This window comes from Myotis yumanensis, unplaced genomic scaffold, assembly GCF_028538775.1.
Source record: "Myotis yumanensis isolate MYYU_CA2020_CCGP unplaced genomic scaffold, mMyoYum1.0.hap1 SCAF_19, whole genome shotgun sequence".
Classification (NCBI taxonomy): domain Eukaryota; kingdom Metazoa; phylum Chordata; class Mammalia; order Chiroptera; family Vespertilionidae; genus Myotis; species Myotis yumanensis.
In genome coordinates, this window is record NW_027223770.1 from 25,527,049 (window position 1) to 25,549,978 (window position 22,930).

The 22,930-nt window shown below is 58.4% G+C and overlaps 2 protein-coding genes across 6 annotated transcripts; one reads left to right on the top strand and one right to left on the bottom strand.

Moving 5' to 3' along the window:
• Positions 1–5,719: 5,719 nt before the first annotated feature.
• Positions 5,720–16,148, top strand: INPP5J (inositol polyphosphate-5-phosphatase J). 5 transcript variants are annotated; one of them, XM_070399566.1, is made up of 14 exons: positions 5,720–5,734; positions 6,215–6,412; positions 8,025–9,196; positions 9,542–9,658; positions 9,786–9,894; positions 10,064–10,180; positions 10,504–10,679; positions 11,086–11,197; positions 11,301–11,410; positions 11,541–11,724; positions 14,392–14,529; positions 14,691–14,768; positions 14,881–14,985; positions 15,402–16,148. In XM_070399566.1, the coding sequence occupies exons 2-14, from the start codon at positions 6,308–6,310 to the stop codon at positions 15,909–15,911; spliced, it is 3,033 nt and encodes a 1,010-aa protein (XP_070255667.1). In that variant the 5' UTR covers positions 5,720–5,734; positions 6,215–6,307; the 3' UTR covers positions 15,912–16,148. The 5 variants fall into 5 exon arrangements, with proteins under 5 accessions (XP_070255667.1, XP_070255665.1, XP_070255666.1 ...); XM_070399564.1 differs by having other exon boundaries at positions 5,728–5,969; XM_070399565.1 differs by having other exon boundaries at positions 5,728–5,969; positions 6,218–6,412.
• Positions 16,149–16,720: 572 nt separating this feature from the next.
• Positions 16,721–22,858, bottom strand: PLA2G3 (phospholipase A2 group III). Its single transcript, XM_070399661.1, has 7 exons — positions 22,345–22,858; positions 20,506–20,638; positions 19,681–19,815; positions 19,170–19,411; positions 18,420–18,549; positions 18,195–18,311; positions 16,721–17,388 (listed from the first exon to the last, which is right to left on the bottom strand). The coding sequence occupies exons 1-7, from the start codon at positions 22,856–22,858 to the stop codon at positions 17,184–17,186; spliced, it is 1,476 nt and encodes a 491-aa protein (XP_070255762.1). The 3' UTR covers positions 16,721–17,183.
• Between the last annotated feature and the right edge of the window lie 72 nt (positions 22,859–22,930).

The following is a 22,930-nucleotide window of genomic DNA, read 5'->3' on the forward strand; positions in this document are numbered from 1 at the left end:
CCCGCGGGGGGCCCTCTGCCTGGCTCCGGGTGGGGTTCCGGGTCCTCACCGGCCCTCGGGCCTTTACTTTCCTTGTCCTGAGAGTGTCCACCCTCCCTCTGCCCCCCGAGGGCTTGGACGCTCGTGCAGGATGCGGCCAGACAGCACCGCCTCTCGCCTGCAGGGGGCGCGGGCGGGATGCGGACCGACAGGGGAGTTTCTAGGCAGACACGGATTTCAAGAAGAAACTGGAGCCTGGGGAGTCCTGGCTTATGGTGTTTTTTTAATTTCAATTAGGGTTTCAATTCCTAACGCACACATTGTGGCGATAGGAACATGACGTGCTCTGCAGGAGCTGCGAGGGTAGAAGGGTTTTGGAACAGTCCCTGGCACCGTGCTAGTTTTCATTATTCCATTCCTTACCTCACAAAAGGCCCATGAACTACTTCCTTTTGCAGGTTAGGAAACAGTCTCAGAAAAGGTCAACCATGATTAAGTTGTGGGTCTGGGATTTGAACCTGAAATGCCTCTGGGCTCATCTCACCAAGCCAAAGAGGACTGGATCCAAATACCACCTCCCCTCTTCTCACCTAAGACAGACACAGCAAATTGATCACGGTGCTTTCCCACTGGATTGAGACTGGGACTCAGGATTCTTCTCAGCGTCAAACCAAGGCTGCCTTAGGATTTTCATGGACCCCCTGGGCATTTTTTTTTTTGCCTTTCTGGGCCCCTTTCTCCACTAAGAAACCATATTAAAAATTGGATTTTACAACTGCTTTGATAAAAAAGAATATACTCCAGGCTGGATTCATTATTATATATTCATTTTTTTCTTCTCATTTTAAAATAAATTAAAACTATAACATTTTTGCCCTGGCCAGGCGGTTCAGAGCATCCTCTCGTACACCAAAAGGTTGTGGGTTGGATTCCTGGACAGGGCACATACCTAAGTTGTTGGTTCGATCCCCAGTTGGGGTACACACAGGAAGCAACTGATCGATGTTTTTTTCTTGCATTGATCTCTCTCTCTCTCTCTCTCTCTCCCCCCTTTCCTCTCTGAAATCAATAAAAATACATATTAAAAAACAACAACAATGTGCCCAACTGGCGTGGCTTAGTGGTTGAGCTTCGACTTACGAACCAGGAGGTAACAGTTGGATTCTCTGCCCACGCATATGCCAGGTTGCCATCTCGATCCCCAGTAGGGGGCATGCAGGAGGCAGCCAATCAATAATTCTCTCTCATCATTGATGTTTCTCTCTCTCTCTCTCTCCTTCTCCCTTCCTCTTTGAAATCAATAAAAATATTTAAAGAAATAAAGACTTCAATGATCATTTTAAAAAAAGAAAAAACAATGGGCTCCCTCTACACACACACACACACACACACCCACACACACACACACCCCATCCCAGCAAGAGCCTCAGAGTGGCTGAAGCCAGAGGCCCCATGGAGCCTGTGGTTTTCTGCTGACAGAACCAAGCCTCAATGCCCTTTGGGCCACGTCGGTCACTGGCGAGATGCCATCAAACCACTCTCATTGCATTAACCTGGATGCCGTGGCCTGCAGGGGCCACAGCCTGGGCTGCTGAGGGTTGACTAGCTAGCCGGTGGAACCAGTGAGAGAGACACTGGCCACAACAGTACCGGGAACATTCTGGCATTGGCAGCCATGGGAGGCCCACGATCTCCCAGAACAATCACTGCTGGTAATCCATTCCCTTATGTGGCAGTTTGTAATCTAGGCCAGCAGGCTTCCTCGGAGGGAGCTGGGCTTAGAGTTTAGTCTGTGATGAGGTCAGGCCCAGACCGGATCAGGCTCAGCCCTTAGCCTGGGGTCAGGGTTAGAACTGAATCTGGAGCAGAAGTCAGGGCTCAGCCAGTGATGATTAGGCTTGGGCCTCACTCTCCAGGATCCAGGCTCAGTCTGTGACTACACTCAGGGCTCAGCTTTCGGCAAGGTTCAATGCACAGGCTGAGGTTACGGGTCAGTGTGTGGCCAGAGCTGTGTGACCCCAGGTCAGAGCTCAGTTTATTGTCAGGATTCAGTCCATTGATTAGGCTCAGTCTTCCACCAGTTCCAGGGTTTAGTTCATGACTAGACTTGGAAGTTCAGTCTAAACTTGGGGTTAGGGCTCAGTGTAATGTCAAGGGTTAGTGTAGACTAGGGTTAGAATTCAGTCTGTGACTATGACTCAGCCTTAGGCCAGGATCAGGGCTCCATCTGGATCCAGAATCCAGGTCTCAAGTTGGGATCAGACTTAGTAAGGACTGGATCAGGCTCTGTATGTGACTAGAGTCAGGGCTCAACCTAAGGCCACGGGCAGAGCTCAGTCTAGAGCTGGGATAGAGAGGCTTAGTCTTGGCACGGGATCGGGGCTCAGTTAACACCAAGATTGGGGCTCAAGTTGGATCTGGGATCAGGGTGAGGCTTCAATCCGGCTTTACGCTCTGTTCTGAGCTCAAGAAAAAAAAAGTTTCTGAAGACCTGGGAGCCCAAGGCAGGTGGGCCTGCAAGGAAGAAGAGCCCCCCCGCCCGCCCGACTTGTAGGCAAGCTTACGTCCCTGCAACGAGCCTCTCCTTGCCTGTGAAAGCCGGGTGTCCTAGAGCCTTCTAACCTACATGGCTCTGCTGCCTGCGATCCCCTCGCACCAGAATAAAAATAGCCACTCACTTCAGAGCAGCTGACAGCGGGTGCCAGGCTGCCTAGGAGGAGGGGGAGAGGCAGAGAGGGAGGAGGGATGCCTGAGCGCGGCCCCTGCTGTGTGACCTTGGGAAAGTCACCCCTCCTCCTTGAGCCCATTTCCTGAGAGGCTCGACAGGAGGTAGAGATGTCACCTGCCCCGGGGGCACAGGGACAGTGACATAACATGTGGCACTTGGCACCAGTAAGGAACCCTGGCGTGAAGTCTTGAGTTCCTGATTGATGCCCAGTGTACTTCCTCCTCTGGGCAGCTCTCCCTGATGAAGGCTCCCCGTCTCCACCTCCCCCGGTGCATGCAGAATCCTCTACCTCTCCAGCTGTTTCTCAGTGGCCACGGTGTGGCCTCCCTCACTGCGTGGCCTTGGTCGGGGTGACCAGGACATAAAAGGAAGGACATTACCACTCACAGGAGCCCTGGGAGGCAGCTAGGGGAAGAGGAGGAGGGAAGAGGAAGGTGTATACACCTGCTTACGGTGTACTTGCTCTGAGCCGCAGGGCCATGCTGGCGTATGTCCAAATTTTGCATCCTTTCACGGACAGAACCTTCCACAAGCCATATCTTTGCACCTGCTGCTCCCTCTGTTCGCCGGGGCACTTCTCTTTTCAATTTGGCAACGTGGACTCACCTTCAAAGAAGGGGTTCAGTGTTCATCTCTGTGGGGGAAAATTATCTGCTATCTCCCTGGGAACCCCCTGCTCTGTCCCCTACCGGCTGTGTGGTCCCCAGGCCTCAGTTTCCTCCTCTGTCAAATGGGATCGTATTTCCAACCTTCCAGGGTTACTATGGAGAGTAACCAAGATAATCACCATGGGGGGAGGCGGGCACACTTCCCTATTCCCGACCCAAACGGCCTGAAGGTCAGCACTGAGAGCTTCCGGAAGGGGGCCGGACACGCTGTACCCTGTGCCTCAGTGCGCGCCCCATCCCCTGGAGTGCGGGGAGGGAGAGAGCCAGCTCTGTGCAGCAGGGGGGCGGTTCTCCCTGGCAGCTGCCCCCATCCTGCCGCCCTGAGCCCCAGAGCCTGTTATCAACCTCCTTAGTCATCACACCAGCAGCTCAAATATAGCTCCTACCCCACTCCCTTCTCAGCTGGGATCCGCCCCCCACCTTCTTCCCCCGGTAAAGCCATGTCTGGGTCTCAGAGTCCCCTTCCCCTTCCCCCCAGGGATACAACTACACTGGGCCTCAGTTTCCACATCCACCAAATGGGCAGGTTGGTGATGATACTGATGATGAGAACTCCAGAACTTACTTGTACCAGGCTCTGTACTAAACGCTCCGTGTGTACTATCTCGTTGAAGTTTCACAGCCACCTCGGGAGGTATCAGCTGTTTTTACCTCCTTACACACACCAGGAATCTAAGTGACTTTCCCAAGTAAGTCAAGACCAGAGGCTCAGGGAGGGGAAATCCGGAGGGCCCAGGAGCCCTCGGCACACTCATTTGCATGCCATTTGCCTGGCTTCCAAATGGCACTGATGCCTTCCCCGCCCCCAGAGCTGAGCCTGAGGACTGGTTCCAGGGGACCTGGATTCTCAGAAGCCGAGTACTCTTGGCGGGGGCAGGGGGGTGGGGGAGCCAGGCCTCAGTTTTCCCATCGATAAAACAGGAGTCAGAGGGCTGGACGAGATAAGTTCACATTTTCCTTCCCTCTCTGGTGGCCTGCACACCACTCTCATGTCTACTCTCACCTCCTTCCTCACCCGCACCCCCACCCCCACCTCCGACGCCATCACCACCTCTTCTCCCATCCACATAACATCCCACTACCTCTTCTGCCCATCTCTCCTCCACTTTTACCACCGCCCTCCTCACTATTACCCCCACCCCTTCATTCTACTACCTCCACTACCACCACCATCTGAGCCCTGTTATCACCTCCTCTATTGCCATCACTATGAGCTCCACTGCCCCCTCCATCACTGTCCGCCCTGCACCTGCATCATCATAATTACATATACCATCATCTCCACCACTACAGTCACTACCCCGTTACCACTATCATCACCTCCACCATCACCATCTAAACACCCTTCTGCCCCAGGGCCCTGAGGGGACCTGGGTCTCCCCCTCTGCGAATTCCAGCCTCGCAAAGTCGCTGGCCCAGAAACACAGATTAGACCCAGAGGCAGCCAAACAGAAGTGAAAAGCCCATCCAGGGGCAGAAAGGCATCTGTCCACATGACTTTCGTGTAGGGAGCCACACGGGCCTGTGAGAATGCAGAAGCACAAAGCTGAACATTTTCCTCCTAAGCTGAGCAGGATCCCGCTAAGCCATTCCGGGGGAACTGGGATTGCAGGGACTGCTTAGCAGATACGAATGGGAATAGGGAGGAAGAAGATGGAGAGGAACCATAGACATCCCGGAACGTGGTCACTCATTCCTTCTTCTCTTCCTTTTCTTTTCCTTTTTTTTTTTTTTAAATATATTTTATTGATTTTTTTACAGAGAGGAAGGGAAAGGGATAGAGAGTTAGAAACATCGATGAGAGAGAAACATCGATCAGCTGCCTCCTGCACACTCCCCACTGGGGATGTGCCCGCAACCAAGGCACATGCCCTTGACCGGGATCGAACCTGGGACCTTTCAGTCCGCAGGCCGACGCTCCATCCAGAGCCAAACCGGTTAGGGCTCTTCTTTCTTTCATGTGTTCCTTCATTCATTCAACAAACATTTCCCTGGGCCTGTTGAACATCAAGTCCTGTGCTAGGTTCTGGCCAAAGGAGCTCCCAGGGCCCTCCTGCCAGTCCATTCCCCCACTGCTGGCTCTTCTATGGCCCGATTCCCTTCCTCCGGTACCCCGATTGGCTCGTACTGGTCTTGGGTTACTAAGGGCGCTCCCTTTCCTCATTGAAACTCAGGAGACCTCCTCAGCTGACGAGGTGACCTTGAACGTGTCTCCCTCCCAAACCACACCCACCGAGTACAGGAGAAAGGAAAGCTGAGAGGTCCGGGGCTGGGACGGGCCTGGCTGTGGGTGGGGACGTCCCAGGGCGGGCAGCAGCGGAAGTGTCAGCAGAAGAGGAGGGGCCGCGCTGAGGCTGAGGTGGGAAAGGACTCCAGTAGCCAGAGCCTGGGTGTCTGGCCTCTGGGATGAGAAGGATAGAGCCAGGCAGGGGGCGGGCACCGAGGCCTGAAAATGGAGCAAGGGTGGGGGCCGAGGCAAGTCCTGAGCTGGCAGGACACCAGGAAGGTCACAGGATCAGGGTAGGGACTCAGGTGTCCCTGAGGCCCCGAAGGGGGTACTGACTTCCAGTGGCTTGTCTCTACTTTACCCTCAGGTGTGTCCATGCCCCTCCCTTGAGCAAGGGCCAGCCAGGCCTACTGGTGGGGGGTGGGAGGGGACAGACAGACAGACAGCTTACTCCATGCTGCCAGGTGGGACCCAGGCCAAGCCAATGAGCACACTTCCCCACACCCCCAGGACCGTTCCCCCTTCAGCAGTCAGCTGGAAGGGTTCCCAGGGGGTAGGCCACCTGGCCCTGACCACCTCTAGGTTGGGATGCCTGTGCCTTTAAATTCTCAGCAGGTTGAAGCGGCTGATGACATCACTGGTTCCCGGGAGCAGAGGAGCTGGAGCCGGAGCCTGTGGGAGCCCGGGCTGCCAGGGGCTGCAGACATGGAGGGCCACAGCAGCAGTGGCAGCAGGAGGCCAGGGACCCTGGCTGGCCTGGGCCCCCTGCCCATGCCCCACGGGGCTTTCCAAACTGGAGCACCCTCCAAGGTAAGACCCTTAAAGCCCAGCTTCTCCATTCCTGCTCCTTGGTCCCACACCCCACACACACACACTGCGGGCACCCCAGTGCCCCTGGCTGAGGGTTGGCACTCCCCGCTGTCCACTGAGCAGGGCTGGGTGAACAGGGCCCCCTGGGGCCTGCGGGGGCCCGTGATGGGACATCCAGCGAGAAATGGAGTTAGCTCTCTCCAGGAGCCCCCAGGAGGACACTGGGCTGGTGGTGCTAGGGGACCTAGCTGGGCTCCAGCTCTGCTGTGTGACCTTGGCCAAGTTGCTTGTTCTCTCTGAGCCCATGCAAAATGAGGAGGCTTGTCCCCGAAGACTAAAACTGTGACATCTGGGATGTCTAAGTTGTTAGTGCTGGAGGCGGTGTGGTGGTTGCTGCTGGTGGTGGTGGGGGTGCACAGCGGGATACCTGAAGCCAGGGAGGATGCCCAAAATGCAGCCTTAACGGGCTGAGTTTGGGGAGGGAGGTGGAGGCAGAGTTTCAGGTTCTCTGGACCGAGAAGGACATGGGATGCAGGCAGACCGCGTCTCTGGAGGCAGGCATGGGGCCACCCCGGGGCGAATGTAAATCTTCTGCCCTCGCTGGCAGAGGACAAGAAACAGGAGACAGATGGGGGAGAAAAAAAGAGGTCCCTCCAGGGGCTGGGTGACCCCCATTCTACCTGCTGGACAGAAGGAGGCTGCTTGCCGGTCCTCACGAGTGGGAGAGAAGGTGAGGAGGGTAAGAGGGCATAACCTGGGCACAGAGAGGTGTGACGCCGGAATCAATGAATGCCGGGCTGGCTCTGAATGTTAGAATCTCACTTGGCGAAGAGAGAATCTCACGTGGGGCTCAAGTAGAATCCTAGCAAACATTGGGCTCATAAATGCAGGGGGGAAGAAAAATGAGACTAAGGTATTCCAGGAACCAGGTGTGGCCAGGGACCCTTCACCAAGCTCCTTTGTTTTACAGACAGGAAAACTGAGGCCCTGGGCATGGAGGTACTTGGCTAAGGTCGCACAGAGCTGGGCTTGGGATAGATATGGCCATGCTCCTGCATGGGGTTCTGGGGATGGGTGAGGAGGACAGAGAGGGCCGTGACCACGGTGTGAAATGTGTGCTGGGGGGCCCTGAGGGCTCCTGGGAGCTGTGGAAGAAGGAAGGGATTGAGCAGGCTGGACCTAGGGTGTCCAGAGTGAGCAGATGTGGGGTGTCAGGCCAGAAGCCCTTGACCATGGGAGCAGCAGAGATGGCAGGGAATTTGCCCAGGAAAGCCGGCTCCAGCCCCCCGCAACACTCCAGGGTGGCCAGGGAGTGGGTGCCAGACAGGAAGGTTCGGACTGCACTCTGCCTCATTGGAGTCAGGCGTCTTAGTTTTCCCGGACTCTGACAGAGGTGTCAGAATTGAGGGAGGGGATACGGTTCAGTGTCCTGTTTCCCTGCCAAAGAGAAGCTGATTTGCAGCAGGATGGATTGAGGTAAGACATGAGGAAGAACTTCCTTGGAAAGCTGTACCTTTCTTAGCTAGATGGAGTCTTCTGGGGTCTCACATGGAAGTCGGGGCCCAAGCCACTGGCTAGGGTTACCCTGTGTCTTTACCTTGTCCTCTACAAGGTGGACTCGAGTTTTCAGCTCCCGGCCAAGGAGAGCGCAGCGCCAGTGCCCCTGGAACCGAGGCTGGCTCTGGCACCTCTGGGGCCACGTGCTGCTGTGCCACCTTCCTCCGAGGGGCCAAGGCTGGCTCTGGCGTCTCCTCGACCCCTCCTAGCTCCACCGTCTATCCCTGGAGGGCAGAACGCAGCTCTCATCTGCCACAGCTCCAGCCCGGCCCCGGCATGCGTGGGCCAGCTGGTAGTGTCTGCCGCTGCTGCGCCGAAGCCTCTTCCAGCTCCATCAGGCTCCATCCTGGCTCCGGCATCCCCGGGGCGGCTGGTGATGTCTGTCCCAGACGCACCACGGCTGCCCCCAGCCACCCTGGGGCCCAGGCTGGCTCCAATATCTAGGGACCAGAAGCAGACAGTACCTGCCTCCGTGAAACCCAAGCCAGCTCTGGCCACTTCCGGCCTGAGCCTGGCCCTGGCGCCTGAGGAGCAGCACCCGCAGCCTCCCTCCAGCTCTGCCCCAATGCCCAGTCCAATTCTGTCGCCCTCTCAGGAACAGACCCTGGCTCCAGCATCCATGACATCAGCCCCGGCCTCTGTGGGACCGACACCAGCTAAACAGAGGGATGCCCCCGCCCCTAGGTCTCTCCCCCCTTCTGAAGGGCATCGCCAGTCTCCAGCCCAGGCATCCAGTCCTGTGGTCTCCCCATCTTTGATCCAATCTCCCCCAGACCCCCGGCTCTCCCCCTCCTTCAGAGCCAGGCCCGAGGCCCCCCGCAGCAGCCCTGAGGATCCTGTCCTGCCCCGGCCAACCCAGATGCTGCCCCTGGATGTGAGCCAGGGCCCTGCAGAGGCTGGCACCCGCTCCCCAGGACTGCTGTCCCCCACCTTCCGGCCAGGGGCCTCCTCAGCTCAGACTGTGCCCCCGCCTCTGCCCAAGCCACCCCGGTCTCCCAGCCGCTCCCCCAGCCGCTCTCCCAACCGCTCCCCCTGTGTGCCCCCAGCCCCTGAGCTGGCCCTCCCCAGGCCTGGCACCCAGGGTGCAGGGCCTGGTGGGCACCTGAGCCCCAGCTTTCAGCCCCGAGAAATGCCAGCCCCAGTCACCACCTCATCTTCTACACCCACCTCATCGTCCTCCTCCTCTTGGTCAGCTCAGCCCACCTGCAAGAGCGACCCTGGCTTCTGGTGAGGGGCCTTTTCCAAGGAGGAGTGTGGGGGCTTGAGCCCCGAGACTAGCCATCCTTCCATCCTACTTTACCTCCCTTGGGAAGCATCCTTGGGGTGCTGGGCCCACTCGGGGACACTCGGAAGACAGCATGCCCTCCTAAGGGACTCGCCCACCCTGATCTCAATCGATTTCCCGTGGGAGGGTGTGGAGGGAGGGATACGAGCCCACTGAGGGTCCTTCTGAGGGCTTCCATCCACACCTGCCTCAGTTCCCCTCTCCACAAAGAGCCCTGTGGGAGGGAGATGGAAGATGAGAGGGTGGCACCCAGCAGTAACCCCTCCTATTCTGCCCCCCCCCACCAGGATCACTGTGGTCACGTGGAATGTGGGCACCGCCATGCCCCCTCACGACGTCACATCTCTCCTCCACCTGGGCGGTGGCAGCGATGACAGCGACAGGACAGACATGATCGCCATAGGGTGAGGGGACAGGATGGGTGAACCCTCTCCCCGGCCTCTTGTGCCCCCCTCCCCCCAAACCCTCACCCACGGGAGGTGCTGCTAGGGCGTCCTTCAACCCTACGGCTCACCTCACCCCCGACCCCAGGTTGCAGGAAGTGAACTCCATGATCAACAAGAGGCTCAAGGACGCGCTCTTCACGGATCAGTGGAGCGAGCTTTTCATGGATGCGCTCGCGCCTTTCAACTTCGTGCTGGTAAGGCCTCCCGGGCTCTCCGGATGGGCAGAGACCCCTGGAGGCCGGGCCCGATGGGTCTGTGGAAAGGGAGGATGGAGGAGCAGACCTGAAGGACGGGCCAGGGCCCGGGCCGGGGCGGGGAAGCGGGGGTCGGGCCGCGCCCCTCGCCAAGCCGCCTGCCCCGCAGGTGAGCACCGTGCGGATGCAGGGCGTCATCCTGCTGCTGTTCGCCAAGTACTACCACCTGCCCTTCCTGCGGGACGTGCAGACCGACTGCACGCGCACCGGCCTGGGGGGCTACTGGGTGAGCGCGCGGGAACGGCCGGGCGCGGACGGAGCACCAAGGGGTCCGCGGATGCGTCCCCAGGCGCCCTGCGCGGTCACGGGCTCCTCCCCACACTCCAGCCCTGACCCTGAGGCCCGCCGCTCCCTGGCCCCGCCCATAATTTCAGCCTATTTTCTAGACCCCGCCCCCTTTCTGTCCTTGCAGGTGGGGGTCCCAGGGCCCTGCCCCCTTTCCTAGCACCCACCCCTCTCCCAGCCTCCTCCGCTCCCCCGTGCGTCCCGCCCGGTGCCTCACCTCCTGCCGGGACCCCGCCCGTGACCTGCCCGACGTTGCCTCCCAAGGGCAACAAGGGCGGCGTGAGCGTGCGCCTGGCGGCCTTCGGGCACATGCTCTGCTTCCTGAACTGCCACCTGCCCGCGCACATGGACAAGGCGGAGCAGCGCAAGGACAACTTCCAGACCATCCTGAGCCTCCAGCAGTTCCAGGGGCCCGGGGCGCAAGGCATCCTGGACCACGAGTACGGGCCTGGGCGGGGCTGGTGGCGGAGCGTGCCCCCTAATGGGCAAGGGGGAACTTGATACTGTCCTGGGTGGGCCTGGAGGGGAAAGGCGGAGCTGATGAGGTGGGTCACCTCGTCTAGGAACCGGAATGCTGGTAAGTTTGATGGGCCCGAGCCTGCAGGGTGGCGCATTGCTGAGGGGTAGAGCCTTATTGAGGGTCTGAACCTAGATTTCCAGATGCACAGCTCACTGCTACTCCGTGATGGGCTGGGGGTTATGCGGCCACCCAGCCACTTCGCCATCGCTAGGGGCATCCAGCGCTGTCGGGTTGGATGAGGGTGGAGAAGGATCCGGGTTGGGCTCTTCCACCCCCATGGACCCCCTGACTTCCATCCCCCCCGCCCCCCCTCCGCCCCCCAACAGCCTTGTGTTCTGGTTCGGGGACCTAAACTTCCGCATCGAGAGCTACGACCTGCACTTTGTCAAGTTCGCCATTGACAACAACCAGCTCCACCAGCTCTGGGAGAAGGACCAGGTGCGGAACCCCAGCCTGCACCACCAAATCCCTAGCACACCTGGACCCCCTCACCTGCCCTGCCCAAGCTGTGGTCCAATTCTTCCTTTCTGGACCCTCACAGCTCAACATGGCCAAGGACACCTGGCCCATCCTCAAGGGCTTCCAGGAGGGGCCCCTCAACTTTGCACCCACCTTCAAGTTTGACGTGGGTACTAACAAATACGATACCAGGTGAGCTCCGCTCTGGGATGAGGTGGGGGGGGGGGGGGGCTGTGGGCTGAGGTCTTCAAGATAAGGACGCCGGGGAAGAGGGACGGGAGGCAAGGCTGAGGGCTGTGCCTCCACCCGCTGCCCACCGCAGTGCCAAAAAGCGGAAGCCAGCCTGGACAGACCGTATCCTGTGGAAGGTCAAGGTTCCAGGTGGCGGTCGAAGCCCCTCCGGACAGCAGAGCCACTGGCTCCAGGTGACTCAGCACAGCTACCGAAGCCACATGGAATACACTGTCAGTGACCACAAGCCTGTGGCTGCCCAGTTCGTCCTGCACGTGAGTCCTGGCCTCACCCTCTTCTCATGACGTCCCCAAGCCCCGCTCAGCATTCGACAGCCCACCCCTCGTACCTGCCCTTGGCCGTCCCCATTTGGTGAAGCCGAGTGGGAGTGGGTTACGATCTCCGTTTTCATATGAGGAAACTGAGGCTCAGAGACACAGCATCACGTGCCCAGGGTCACACAGCTGGTCAAGGGAAAAGTTAGGAATTGAACCCAGTTGAGTCTGGTTTCAGAGCCCAGGTCTTTTCCACTAATCTCTAACTCCCTTCTTCCAAGAAAGGTTTAGGGCAACTTATGTTAAAATTCAAACATAAATTAAGGCCAGCAAACTCAAAATGTTTACTTTAACCCCATGCAGCATTTATTCATACTTATTTTATTTTTAATCCTCACCCGAGGATATTTTTCCATTGATTTTTAGAGAGAGTGGAAGAGAGAGGGAAAGACAAGAGAGAAACACTGATGTGAGAGGAACACATCGATTGGTTGCCTCCTGCACGTGCCCTGACCAGGGCCTGGGCCGGGGAGGAGCCTGCAACCAAAGTACATACCCTTGACCGGAATCGAACCCGTGACCCTTCGGTCCACAGGCCAACGCTCTAGCCACTGAGCCAAATCAGCTAGGGCTATTTTTTTTTTTATGAACCATCATAACATATGGCATTATAACATGCCAGGCATTATAAGAGTAAGGTAGTTAAGGGGAGAGGGTGTAGAGATATAAAAAATACAAAGCTAAACTCTGAATAGTTACTATAATTGAGCATTGTGTTGAGGGTTGAGGCCCTAGTTGCCAATGTAAAAAGAGGGAGAAATGGAAGAATGTCAGAACTGGACCCAGAGACGATGTAACCCAACCGGATAGGGAAACTGAAGCCTCTAGTCGGGTAGACACGTGCCCCGAGTCGCACACAGGCTCAGTGGCAGAGCTGGGTAGATTCCATCCTTCCAGCTCTGAAACCCAATGCGAGGCTCTCCGATCTCTTGATCTGATAAGGGGGAGCCCAGCAGGCCAGAGAATGTGTTCCTTGATAACTTTGTCACATGGTCGGTCAGTGGGACATTGGCCAATATTCGCAGCTGGGAAAGACAGTCTGCCTGTGTCTGGCCCCCTGTGACCTTTGGTAAAGGGCTGAGGTATGAGGTTTAACCCTCGCCTCGAGAACCACTCCTCTTGGATGTCCTTCCCTGACCCCCCCTCCTCATCTGGGACTCTGTCCCCTGTAAACATTACCTGTTGAGCACCGACTACATGCCAGGCCCCGTGTGGGGCACCTGACATATGTCATCCCTTTGAATGCCTTGAGTAGGCCCTGCGATGTCCAAATTCTCCTCCCAGTTTCCTTACCGGGAAAACTGAGGCTCAGAAAACTCAAGTCTCCAACCCAAAAAGCAACCCTATCAGAATGAGGGTTGGGGTGGGGGGAGGGAGGTGAAGGGGGTGTTAGCGGAAGTTTTGATCCTGGAGGCCATTCCCAAGAGCCCAACCTGGCCAGACTGGCGATTTGGAGCCCAGGGGCAGGGAGAGGATGTGCTGTGTTGGGTTTTTTTTTTTTCTGGAACAGTTTGGCTCAGAAGCCACGGGAGGGAAACCTGAAACCAGATCAACAGGAAGCAGACAAAAGACTGAGGCTGGCACCACTGGAGTCCTTCTCTGAGGGACAGAGGAGGGGCCACTACCCTGGCCATCTGCCACCCCGGCAACCCCACCCATGCGGGTGACCCTGGGAGGAGGGTGCCCGTGGCTATAAAGTGTCTTTATGGACTGATGACAGGGTCATCGTCACCTCTTTGCTATACGGAAGGGGAAGCTGGGAGTTGGGTTGGCTAGGGGCCTTCCTTGAGGTCAAAAAAATAAGCGAGTAGCAGAGCCTAGAAGTGACCTGAGGTCTCCAGCGTTTTACCCGGGCTTTTCTGGCCCACTCAGGGGTGTTCGGCTTACCCCGGAATACCCAGCACATCGTGTCTCCCTGACTAGCATATAGGCAAATCGCTAGGTGGGCACCTGCTGTGGACTGGGAAGTGTATGGGACGCTTCATGAATGGCATCTCATTGAATCTGCTGAACAGCTCCAAGAGTTCAGTAAGATCATCCAAGTGTATAGACAGGAGCCCTGGCATTCAGAGAGGTTGTAAAATTCACCAAGCCCTCGCCGGTTTGACTCAGCGCATAGAGCGTCAGCCTGCAGAGTGAAGGGTCCCTCCCAGGTTTGATTCCGGTCAAGGGCACATGCCCAGGTTGCAGGCTCGATCCCCAGTAGGGGGCGTGCAGGAGGCAGCCTATCAATGATTCTCTCCTGTCATTGATGCTTCTATCTCTCCCTCCCACTCCCTTCTTCTCTGAAATCAGTAAAAATATATTAAAAAGGAAAAAACTCAACAAAGGTCCTGTAGACTGTCAGTGATAGAGCCAGGGCCAAACCCATGGTCTACGAACTTCAAAGCTGCGTTCTCATTCACGCCTTAAGGAGGCTCTGAGCAGAAGAGCCCTGGGCTTGGAGGCAGGAAGTCTAGCTGTTATCCTAGACCTGCTCTGCCTCAGTTTCCCCGTCTCTGCAGTAGCTTCAAAGGCCCTTATCTCAGCCTATGTGTGCTGGCTCAGGCCCAAGGGTGCATGGAATGCTACAGGGTCTTCGCTGATGTTGCCCCCGCCCCTGGGCAGTTTGCCTTCAGGGACGACATGCCCCTGGTGCGGCTGGAGGTGGCAGAAGAGTGGGTGCGGCCGGAGCAGGCTGTGGTAAGGTACCGCGTGGAAACCGTGTTCGCCCGTAGCTCCTGGGACTGGATCGGCTTGTACCGGGTGAGCAGGGCGAAGTGGTCAGTGACTTGGGGAAGGAAGGGCCTGGAGGAGAGCAACTGGGTACCCAGGTGGGATCACGGCTTCTCCAGAGTTTGATGCCACCCAGGGAGGGTGCTGGGGTCAGGCCCTAGAGGTCAGAGCCCTGATTCCTGTCACCCCAGGTGGGTTTCCGCCACTGCAAGGACTATGTGGCTTACGTCTGGGCCAAGCACGAGGATGTGGACAGGAACAACTACCAGGTACTCAAGGGAAGCGGCGGGGAGGGGAGGAAGTCCCCACTGCCTTTGGGTGGGGGGTGTTCTGTGGCTACCGCTCTGACCCCAACCTGGGCTTATACCCTGGGCCCACCAGGTGACATTCAGTGAGGACTCGCTGCCCAAGGGCCACGGAGACTTCATCCTGGGCTATTACAGCCACACCCACAGCATCCTCATTGGAGTCACTGAGCCCTTCCAGGTGAGTAACCAGACTGCAGGGCCAGGGGTGCCAGAGATCCGGCCTCTGCATTTAAAATATATATATATATATTGATTGATTTCAGAGAGGAAGGGAGAGGGAGAGAGAGATAGAAACACCAATGATGAGAGGAAATCATTGATCGGCTGCCTCCTGCATGCCCCCTACTGGGGACCAAGCCCACAACCCGGGCATGTGCCCTTGACCGGAATTGAACCTGGGACGCTTCAGTCTGCAGGCTGACGCTCTCTCCACTGAGCCAAACCGGCTAGGGCACGGCCTCTACATTCTGCTCCATGGCCCCCTACATGTACCCTGACCTCCTCGGGTTTAATGAGGAGAAGTTGGGGGCTGGGGAGAAGAAGTTGGTGGCCGGTTGGGGATTGGGGCACTCCAGCGACCCACCTCCCCACCAGATCTCGCTGCCTACCTCGGAGTCGGCCAGTAGCAGCTCACACAGCTCAGGGACCAGCTCGGAGGAGGAGGATGACAGCACCCTGGAGCTGCTCGCACCCAAGTCCCGCAGCCCCAGCCCTGGCAAGTCCAAGCGGCACCGGAGCCGCAGCCCGGGCTTGGCCCGCTTCCCAGGCCTGGCCCTCCGGCCCTCCTCCTGTGAACGCCGGGGCACCAGCCGCAGCCCCTCGCCCCAGAGCCGTCGCCTGCCCTGTGTGGCCCCCAACAGGGGCAGCAGTGATGGAGGCACCCAGAGCTGTAGTGAGGAGGGGCTCTCTGGGCTGCCTGGTCCCTGGACCCTCCCCCCAACTGTGCCTCGGAGCCTGGGCTTGCTGCCTGCCTTGCGCCTAGAGACTGTGGACCCTGGAGGTGGTGGCCCCTGGGAACCTGACCAGGAGGCCCCGACCCCCGACAGCCTGTCTCCCAGCCCTCAGGGCCGGCAGAAGCTGGAGGAAGGGGGCCTGGGGCCCTGAAGCTGGGGTGGGCTCCCGCTCCGGCCCAATCTGTAAACCCACCTGCCTCCCTCCTGCTGCTGCTCCAGCTTTCTCCACACCTGACACTCTGTCCCGGCCAGGAGTGGCCAACTGGGGTCCCTCAAACTCAGTCCTGACACCTCAACTGTGACAATCAGCAAAGCCCTACCTAGGCCCCCATCTGGGATGGGAGCAGGGCAATCCTAGATCGATTAGGAATTAAATTCTCTAGCCTTGCTCCTGACTCCTTCTTAACTTGTTAGCAGTCTGGGGGGGGGCGGGGGTGGGGAGTCAGAGAAAGGGACTCAGGGGAGGATGTACGCATCTGACAAGCACCAGGCACCAGCTGTATACATTACACATGCCATCCCCTTTAATCGGCACCACAGCCCTGAGTGGTGGTGTTGAGTCCGGTGCAGTTCTTAGTCCCATTTCACAGGTGAGCAAACTGAGGCCTCCCAGAGGTTGCATGAGGCCTCTCAAAATCAGACACCCGAGCACGGTTTGGCAGTGCGTTGGAGGGAGGGGATATTTACTAGGTCCTAAGCGCTGGCCATGCATTGGCTCACTTAACCCTCAACAGCCCTCTGAGGTAGGTAGGTCCTGTTTATCCTGCTCTTTTTTAAGGAGGAAACAAAGGCTCGGGTTGGGGGAGGAGGCCCCTTGCTCAAAGGCACAGGGGAGATTGGAATTTGGGGTCGGGGCAGAATGAGTGGGCCAGCAGCTGTTCAGAGAAGGGGTCTCCCGGGAGGAGGGGAGCTGGGAAGTCTCTCTCTAGTGCCTCCCCCCCCCCCCCCCCCCCCCCGATCTTGGATTCAGACACAGGCACTTCTGTGGCATCCCTCATTCCCTGCCTGCTGCCTCGGGCCTCAGCACGCAGGCGCTCAGGTTCCCCTGGGCAGGACCCCGAGACGTGTATTCCCGTTGCAACATGAAGGTACGGGCGCCTCCTCCCAGTACCTCCCGAGGAGGCTGCTGCAACTCGTTACCCCCGCCCCGTGCCCATCTGGAGTCAAGTGCCCTGGCAAGGCCCAAGCCCAGGGCATCGGAATGAGCCTCCTGAATACCACAGTCCAAGCACAGAGGGGTTGGGTCACCAGCCCAAGGTCACCCAGCACAGCAGGAGACCTAGTTCAGTGTTTGGGCCTTGGCCCCCTCGTGAGAGCCCGTGCCATGCTTCAGTGTGACACATGGAAAAGAGGCCGAGACCCCCGGGGCCTAGCAAAGCCACGGGCAAAGTCCAGTCCGGGATGGTGAAAGCTGGAACTGACGTCACTGGTTCCAGGGTGTCTGCTGCTCTTGGGTCCTCAGAGCTGCCTGGATCTGCTGCAGGCACCGGTCATAGAATGACCTGGGGGCCTTGGGGGGCTCCGGAGGCCGTGCCTGCCCCTCCTCTGTGCCCGTGCTCCTGAGTCTCTGCTGGAGTCGCTGTAAGTGCCGAGCTGACACCCTGATGGCCCTGGGGCCCCTGGAACAGCTGCGGGAAGAGGAAAGTGGGGCAGGCGTTCACGGCTGCCAAGGACTCCACTCTGCTCTGGGGACACAGGAGCAGAGGCCCCGGGGAGCAGGGCTGGAGCTGGGGAGGGGGTGGTGATACCAGAAGGGGGCAGAATAAACCAGCCCGGCACCCAGAGGCCGGGGTTCTGCCGCTGGCCGGCTGCTGGAACCCGGGCCAGTCTGGGCCGGTTTCCTCACGTGGGAAATAGGACAAGTAGCATGGGGCTGGCTTGGAGAATCAGACTCCAAATGAGATTGTGAGTTAAGCAAGCGTTTTAACGACATGTCCACAGGCCTTAGGCTGGGTACACCTCACACACACCGTTTCCTTGGCTTCTGTGACCATTTTACAGATAAGAACATAGAGGTGTGGTGAGTTGACTCAACTTGTCAGGTCACATAGGAAGTAAATGACAGAGTCAAGATGCAACCCAGCCCGGCCGGCGTGGCTCAGTGGTTAAGCATCGACCCATTGGGTCACGATTCGATTCCCGGTCAGGGCACATGCCTGGGATGTGGGCTTGATCCTCAGCAGGGGGCGTGCAGGAGGCAGCCGATCAATGATCCTCTCTCATCCTTGATGTTTCTATCTCTCCCTCTCTCTTCCTCTCTGAAATCAATAAAAATAATTTAAAAAAAAAAAAGATGCAGGTAGGGAGAGGACAATGGAGCTCAGAGGTCCCTGACCTCTGCCCCATTAACTTGGCCCAGGTGCACAAGGCGGGCACAGGCTGCCCCACCCCCTCGGGAAAAGTGCCCCTCCCTCCTGGCTCTGCTCCCACTTACTCTTTGCTCTCAGCACAGTCCAGGGGAGGGGCCAGCTTGAAGCAGGTCGTGCCCAGCAGCTCCCAAAGCATGTTGGCACCTGTGGGTGGGCTGTGGAGCCTCAGGGATCGTGCTAGTCTGAGGGCAGAGGCAGGCTCAGGCTGGGGAAAGGCCTCGCCAGCCAGGTGCCCCTTCCCAGTGCCTGGCAGCGGGCAGCCCACCCCCAAGGGTCCCAGCAGGCCTCACCGGCGCGTGCAGTTGCAGTGGAAGAGGGGCTCTCGGGCACCATTGAGCAGCTGGAACTTGATCTCCTGGGGCCCGATCTGGTGCTCACACCTGTCCAGGTGGCGGAAGCTGCGGCAGACCTGGCGGGCGACTGGGGGCGGTGTGGTGGTGAGGGGAGCCCAGTCCCCCAGGAGGCCTCCCCACCCCCATGCCCACTGCCATCCAGAAGAAACACCAGCACATGGGCTCAGACACACACACACACACACACACACACACACACACAGTGGGGTCCAGAGCGCTGAGGGTGTTCAGAAAAGGCTCCTGGAGGCAGAGGCTGCTAAGCTCGGCTGGGAGAGAGGATGAGGAGGGGAGAGTGCTCCGGGCAGAAGGAACAGCATGTGCAAAGGCCCAGAGGTGGGAGAGAGCAAGTTGCTTTTGAGGAACCAAATGAAGTTTGTGAAACTCAAGTTTCGACTGAGGAGTAGGTTTCACAGAATCAGTGCCCGAGGGCCCTGGGGTGTCGGGACATTGTCAGTTCAGGTAACAGGAGCCAAGGTGGGGGCTCGGAGGGCAGCGACATTGTCGAGTTGGAAGCTTATGGAAATCCCTCTGGCTGCAGTGTGACTTGAGGGAAGGAGAGACCCCGAGAAGAGCGTGGAGCAGGAAAGGGAGTAACACAGGCACCGTCCCCCCACATGCACAGAGGCCGGGACACCTCCTCACCTCAGGAACCCCACCCCCACCCCCGAGGTTAGGTTCTGAACTCACCATGAGGTTTTAGGGCACCCGGAGGCCCCTGATGGCCCGAATGGGTGACCTCCCGCCAGGCTGTGGGGGCCAGATCAAGCTTGGGGGAGGCCACGGGGGCCTGGAGGGCTGCCGCCTTGTCTTTGCTGGGGGCTGGGCTCTGGGGGCTGGGAGTCAGGGCCATGGCTGGGGAGCGCCAGGAGGTATTGTAGAGGGTCTTTGGCTGGAGGCGGGCGAGGGGTTTGGAGCCATACGTCTTACACCTAGGAGGTGGCAATTGATGGCAATTGGTAACCCAGAATCCTGGCTTCCAGAAGCTCCCCCGCCCCTTCATCTCCATGGAGACCAAGGCTTGGTCAGTCCCACCCCTCATCCCACTGGGTTGTGTGGGGGAGGGGGGAGGGGGGAGGGGGATGTTTGCCTCCTGGGCCCCACCCTGAGGAGAGGACAGAGAGAACGAGGTATCATTCCCTGGAGGACAGACAAGAAGCCTCCCTCCCTGGGAAAGGGCTCAGAGGAGGCTGATACGTACCCACCCCACCAGTACCAGGCCACACACGCCTCCTGCTCCTCCAGCACAAAGCAGGGGGTCTCCAGCACATTGAAGAAAGCCACACCCACAAGATCTGAGACGGAGTCCCGCTGGTTCTGCAGGCACTGCCGGAACCTGCCACAGAGCCGGCACTCAGGTCCCCGGGCCACAGAGGGCCCCTGGCTCCTCCCCAAGCCCACCAGCCACTACCAGCAGGTGGCATGGGTCCAAGAGTTCCTTCCCTTGCCCAGTCAGTGTGGTTCAAGCGTTTGAGCATCGACCTACGAACCAGGAGGTCAGGGTTCGATTCCCGGTCAGGGCACATGCCCGGGTTGTGGGCTCCATCCCCAGTGTGAAGTGTGCAGGAGGCAGCCAATCAATGATTCTCAACATTGATGTTTCTCTCTCTCTCTCTCTCCTTCTCCCCTCCTCTCTGAAATCAATAAAAATATCTATCTATATAAAAGCCTAATGAGCAAAGTGTCCCCTCGGGAGTTCGACCGACTGGGAGTTCGATCGCTTGTTATGAGGTGCGCTGACCCCCAGCGGGCAGTGCGGAACGAAGGAAGGCCCCTGCCAGCAGCTGGCAGCCAGGGAATGGAGGCCCGGCTGGCAGCTACCAGGGACCTTACCCATGCACGAATTTCATGCATTGGGCCTCTAGTATTTTTTTTTTAAATGAAGAGTTTCTTCTCCACTCAGCCCTCAGCTTTCCCACTTGCATGGTGGTTCCGGGCTGTCTGAACCCGTTAAGATGCTCTGGAATCCCAGTCTCTGCACCCAGGAGCTGAGTAACTCTGCCCCAGCCCCCTGCCCACTGCCCACCTGGCATCACAATCGCAGTGAGAGATGGTCTGGAATCGGTAGTTTTGCATGCCGTAGTTGTACTGGAAAGGCGGGATGCTCTGAGGGCAGTGGTCATGCTCCCGGCAGCAGAGGTCAGGGCCCCGGAAGACACCTGTAGGGAGTGGAGGGGGCACCAGCTCATCAGGGTCCCAGGAACCACACACTGGCTACGCCCATGTGATGTTGGGACCAGAGACCCGGTGGCCTCAGGCAAGTCAGTCTCCCTCTATGGGATTCACAGTTTCTTTTTTTAATTTATTTAATATACTAGAGGCCCGGTGCACGAAATTCATGCACTCGAAGGGGGCGCGAGGCGCAGGTGTCACTCAGCCAGGCCTTGGGAGCCCTATGTAATAAAAGGGAGCCTTTGGGCCCTAACTGGTTTGCCTCAGGGAATAGAGCATAGGCCTGCAGATTGAAAGGTCCCAGGTTCGATTCCGGTCAAGAGCATGTACCTTGGTTGCGGGCACATCCCCAGTAGGAGGTGTGCAGGAGGCAGCTGATCGATGTTTCTCTCTCATCGATGTTTCTGACTCTCTATTCCTCTCCCTTCCTCTCTTTAAAAAATCAATAAAATATATTTTTTTTAAAAAAGGGGAGACCTTGGGGAATGTCCAACTGATGGCAGTTGGACGTCCTTAGCGCTGCCTTGGAGGCGGGAATGCACTGAACACCAGGGGCAGCTCCTGCATTAAGCGTCTGCGCCCTGGTGGTCAGTGTGCATCATAGCGACCGGTCATTCTGCTGTTCGGTTGATTTGCATATTAGCTTTTTATTATATAGGATTTTTGTTGCTTTCAGAGAGGAAGGAAGAGGGAGATAGAAACATCAATGATGAGAGAAAATCACTGATTGGCTGCCTCCTGCACACCCCCTACTGGAGATTGAGCCCACAACCCGGGCATGTGCCCTTGACTGGGATGGAACCCTGGACCCTTCAGTTCACAGGCCAACGCTCTATCCACTGAGCCAAACCGGCTAGGCCAGGACTCACAGTTTCAAAGCTTAAAGAGAACACCCAGACCCAGCCTGTGCTGTGCAACTTCAAATGCAGGGCAGCCTACCCAGGAGCCCAGGCCCACGGAGAGGTCTGCCTGGGAGGAACTGTGGAGGCAGACCCACGCTCACACCCAAATACCACGACAAGGCCATGAACGTGTGTGGAATGGAATGACAAACAGGCAGGGTGCGACCTTGGGTGCTGGCATGATGAAACATTGAAGGCCAGTTTGCCCCAGCTCAGGGGCCAAGTCCTCCCCTGGCCCTCCGCACACACACAGGCCCAGGCAGCTGTGCTGAGAGTGCAGAAAAGCCATCGGAGCAATAATGCCTTTTACAGAGTGTTTCGTAAGAGCCCGGCTTCCCACACGCAAGCTCGCGGCAGCCCTGGCAGGCAGGTGCCACTTCATGATCCTGGTGAGGGAACAGGCTTGCAAGAGCGTGATGGGCTAAACTGGTATTTGAACCCAGGCCCTTGGGTCCCAGCGTCCACCCCACTGGCCACTCTCTGCTCACAAGGCCTCTTCTTAGGAAATGGCGATTTGGTTCGGCTGACCCCGGATCCGCCCCAGCCTGTCCCCTCCCTGACGGTGATTAACGAGGACTCCCCGCGGTGAGTAGGACCTTTCCCATCCATGACCTCATCGAAGCCTCCCATGATGAGACGTAGGGTCACCCTCATTTTACAGATAAGGACACTGGAGTTCAGAGTGGTTAAGACACTCCCTCAAGGACACACAGCCGGGGAGAGTGGAGGCCAGGGTGACAGCCTGAACTTCCCCCACCCCAGCCCCCCCAGCCCACACCCCCGTGGCTCACCCAGCTCCGTGGAGTTCCCGGCAGAGTCCCCGAATCCACACCACAGTGTGCCGGGCACGGTCCAGCCTCTCTTCTCCCGCGGGGGCCCTGGGCCGGGTGGTCCACGCTGCCCCGCCACTCGCTTCTCCCTCGCTCCTGCTGGCCTCCCGGCAGACGGTGGGCAGGCCCCCCACTGGCTCCGAAGGGTGGCCAGGGCTCTCCGCAGCTCAGGGCCAGGGCTGTGGACGAAGAAGTCCCGGGAGCTCTCGCCCGCACACAGGGCGCTGAAGGCTGCAGTGAGCTCCGGCTCCTCCTGCCGGCTACATGCCCGCAGCCTCCCGTGCCCATCCCAGTGGGCATGGAACACAGCCAGTCCCTGCGCATCCTTGCCCAGGAAGCTCAGGGACCCCGAGGGGCTGCCGGGGACGGACCTGGCCAGGTAGCAGGAGGTGCTGTGCCAGCGGGGGGCAGGAGAGCCCTCCAGAGCAGCCCCCAGGCAGCTCAGCACCCCCAGCAGCCTTCCCAGCAGCCTCATCCCGCCCGGGCCCAGCCCCGTCAGACAAAGCCCCCGGGATGGGGTGCCTCCCCCCAGCCCACGAGGCAGCAG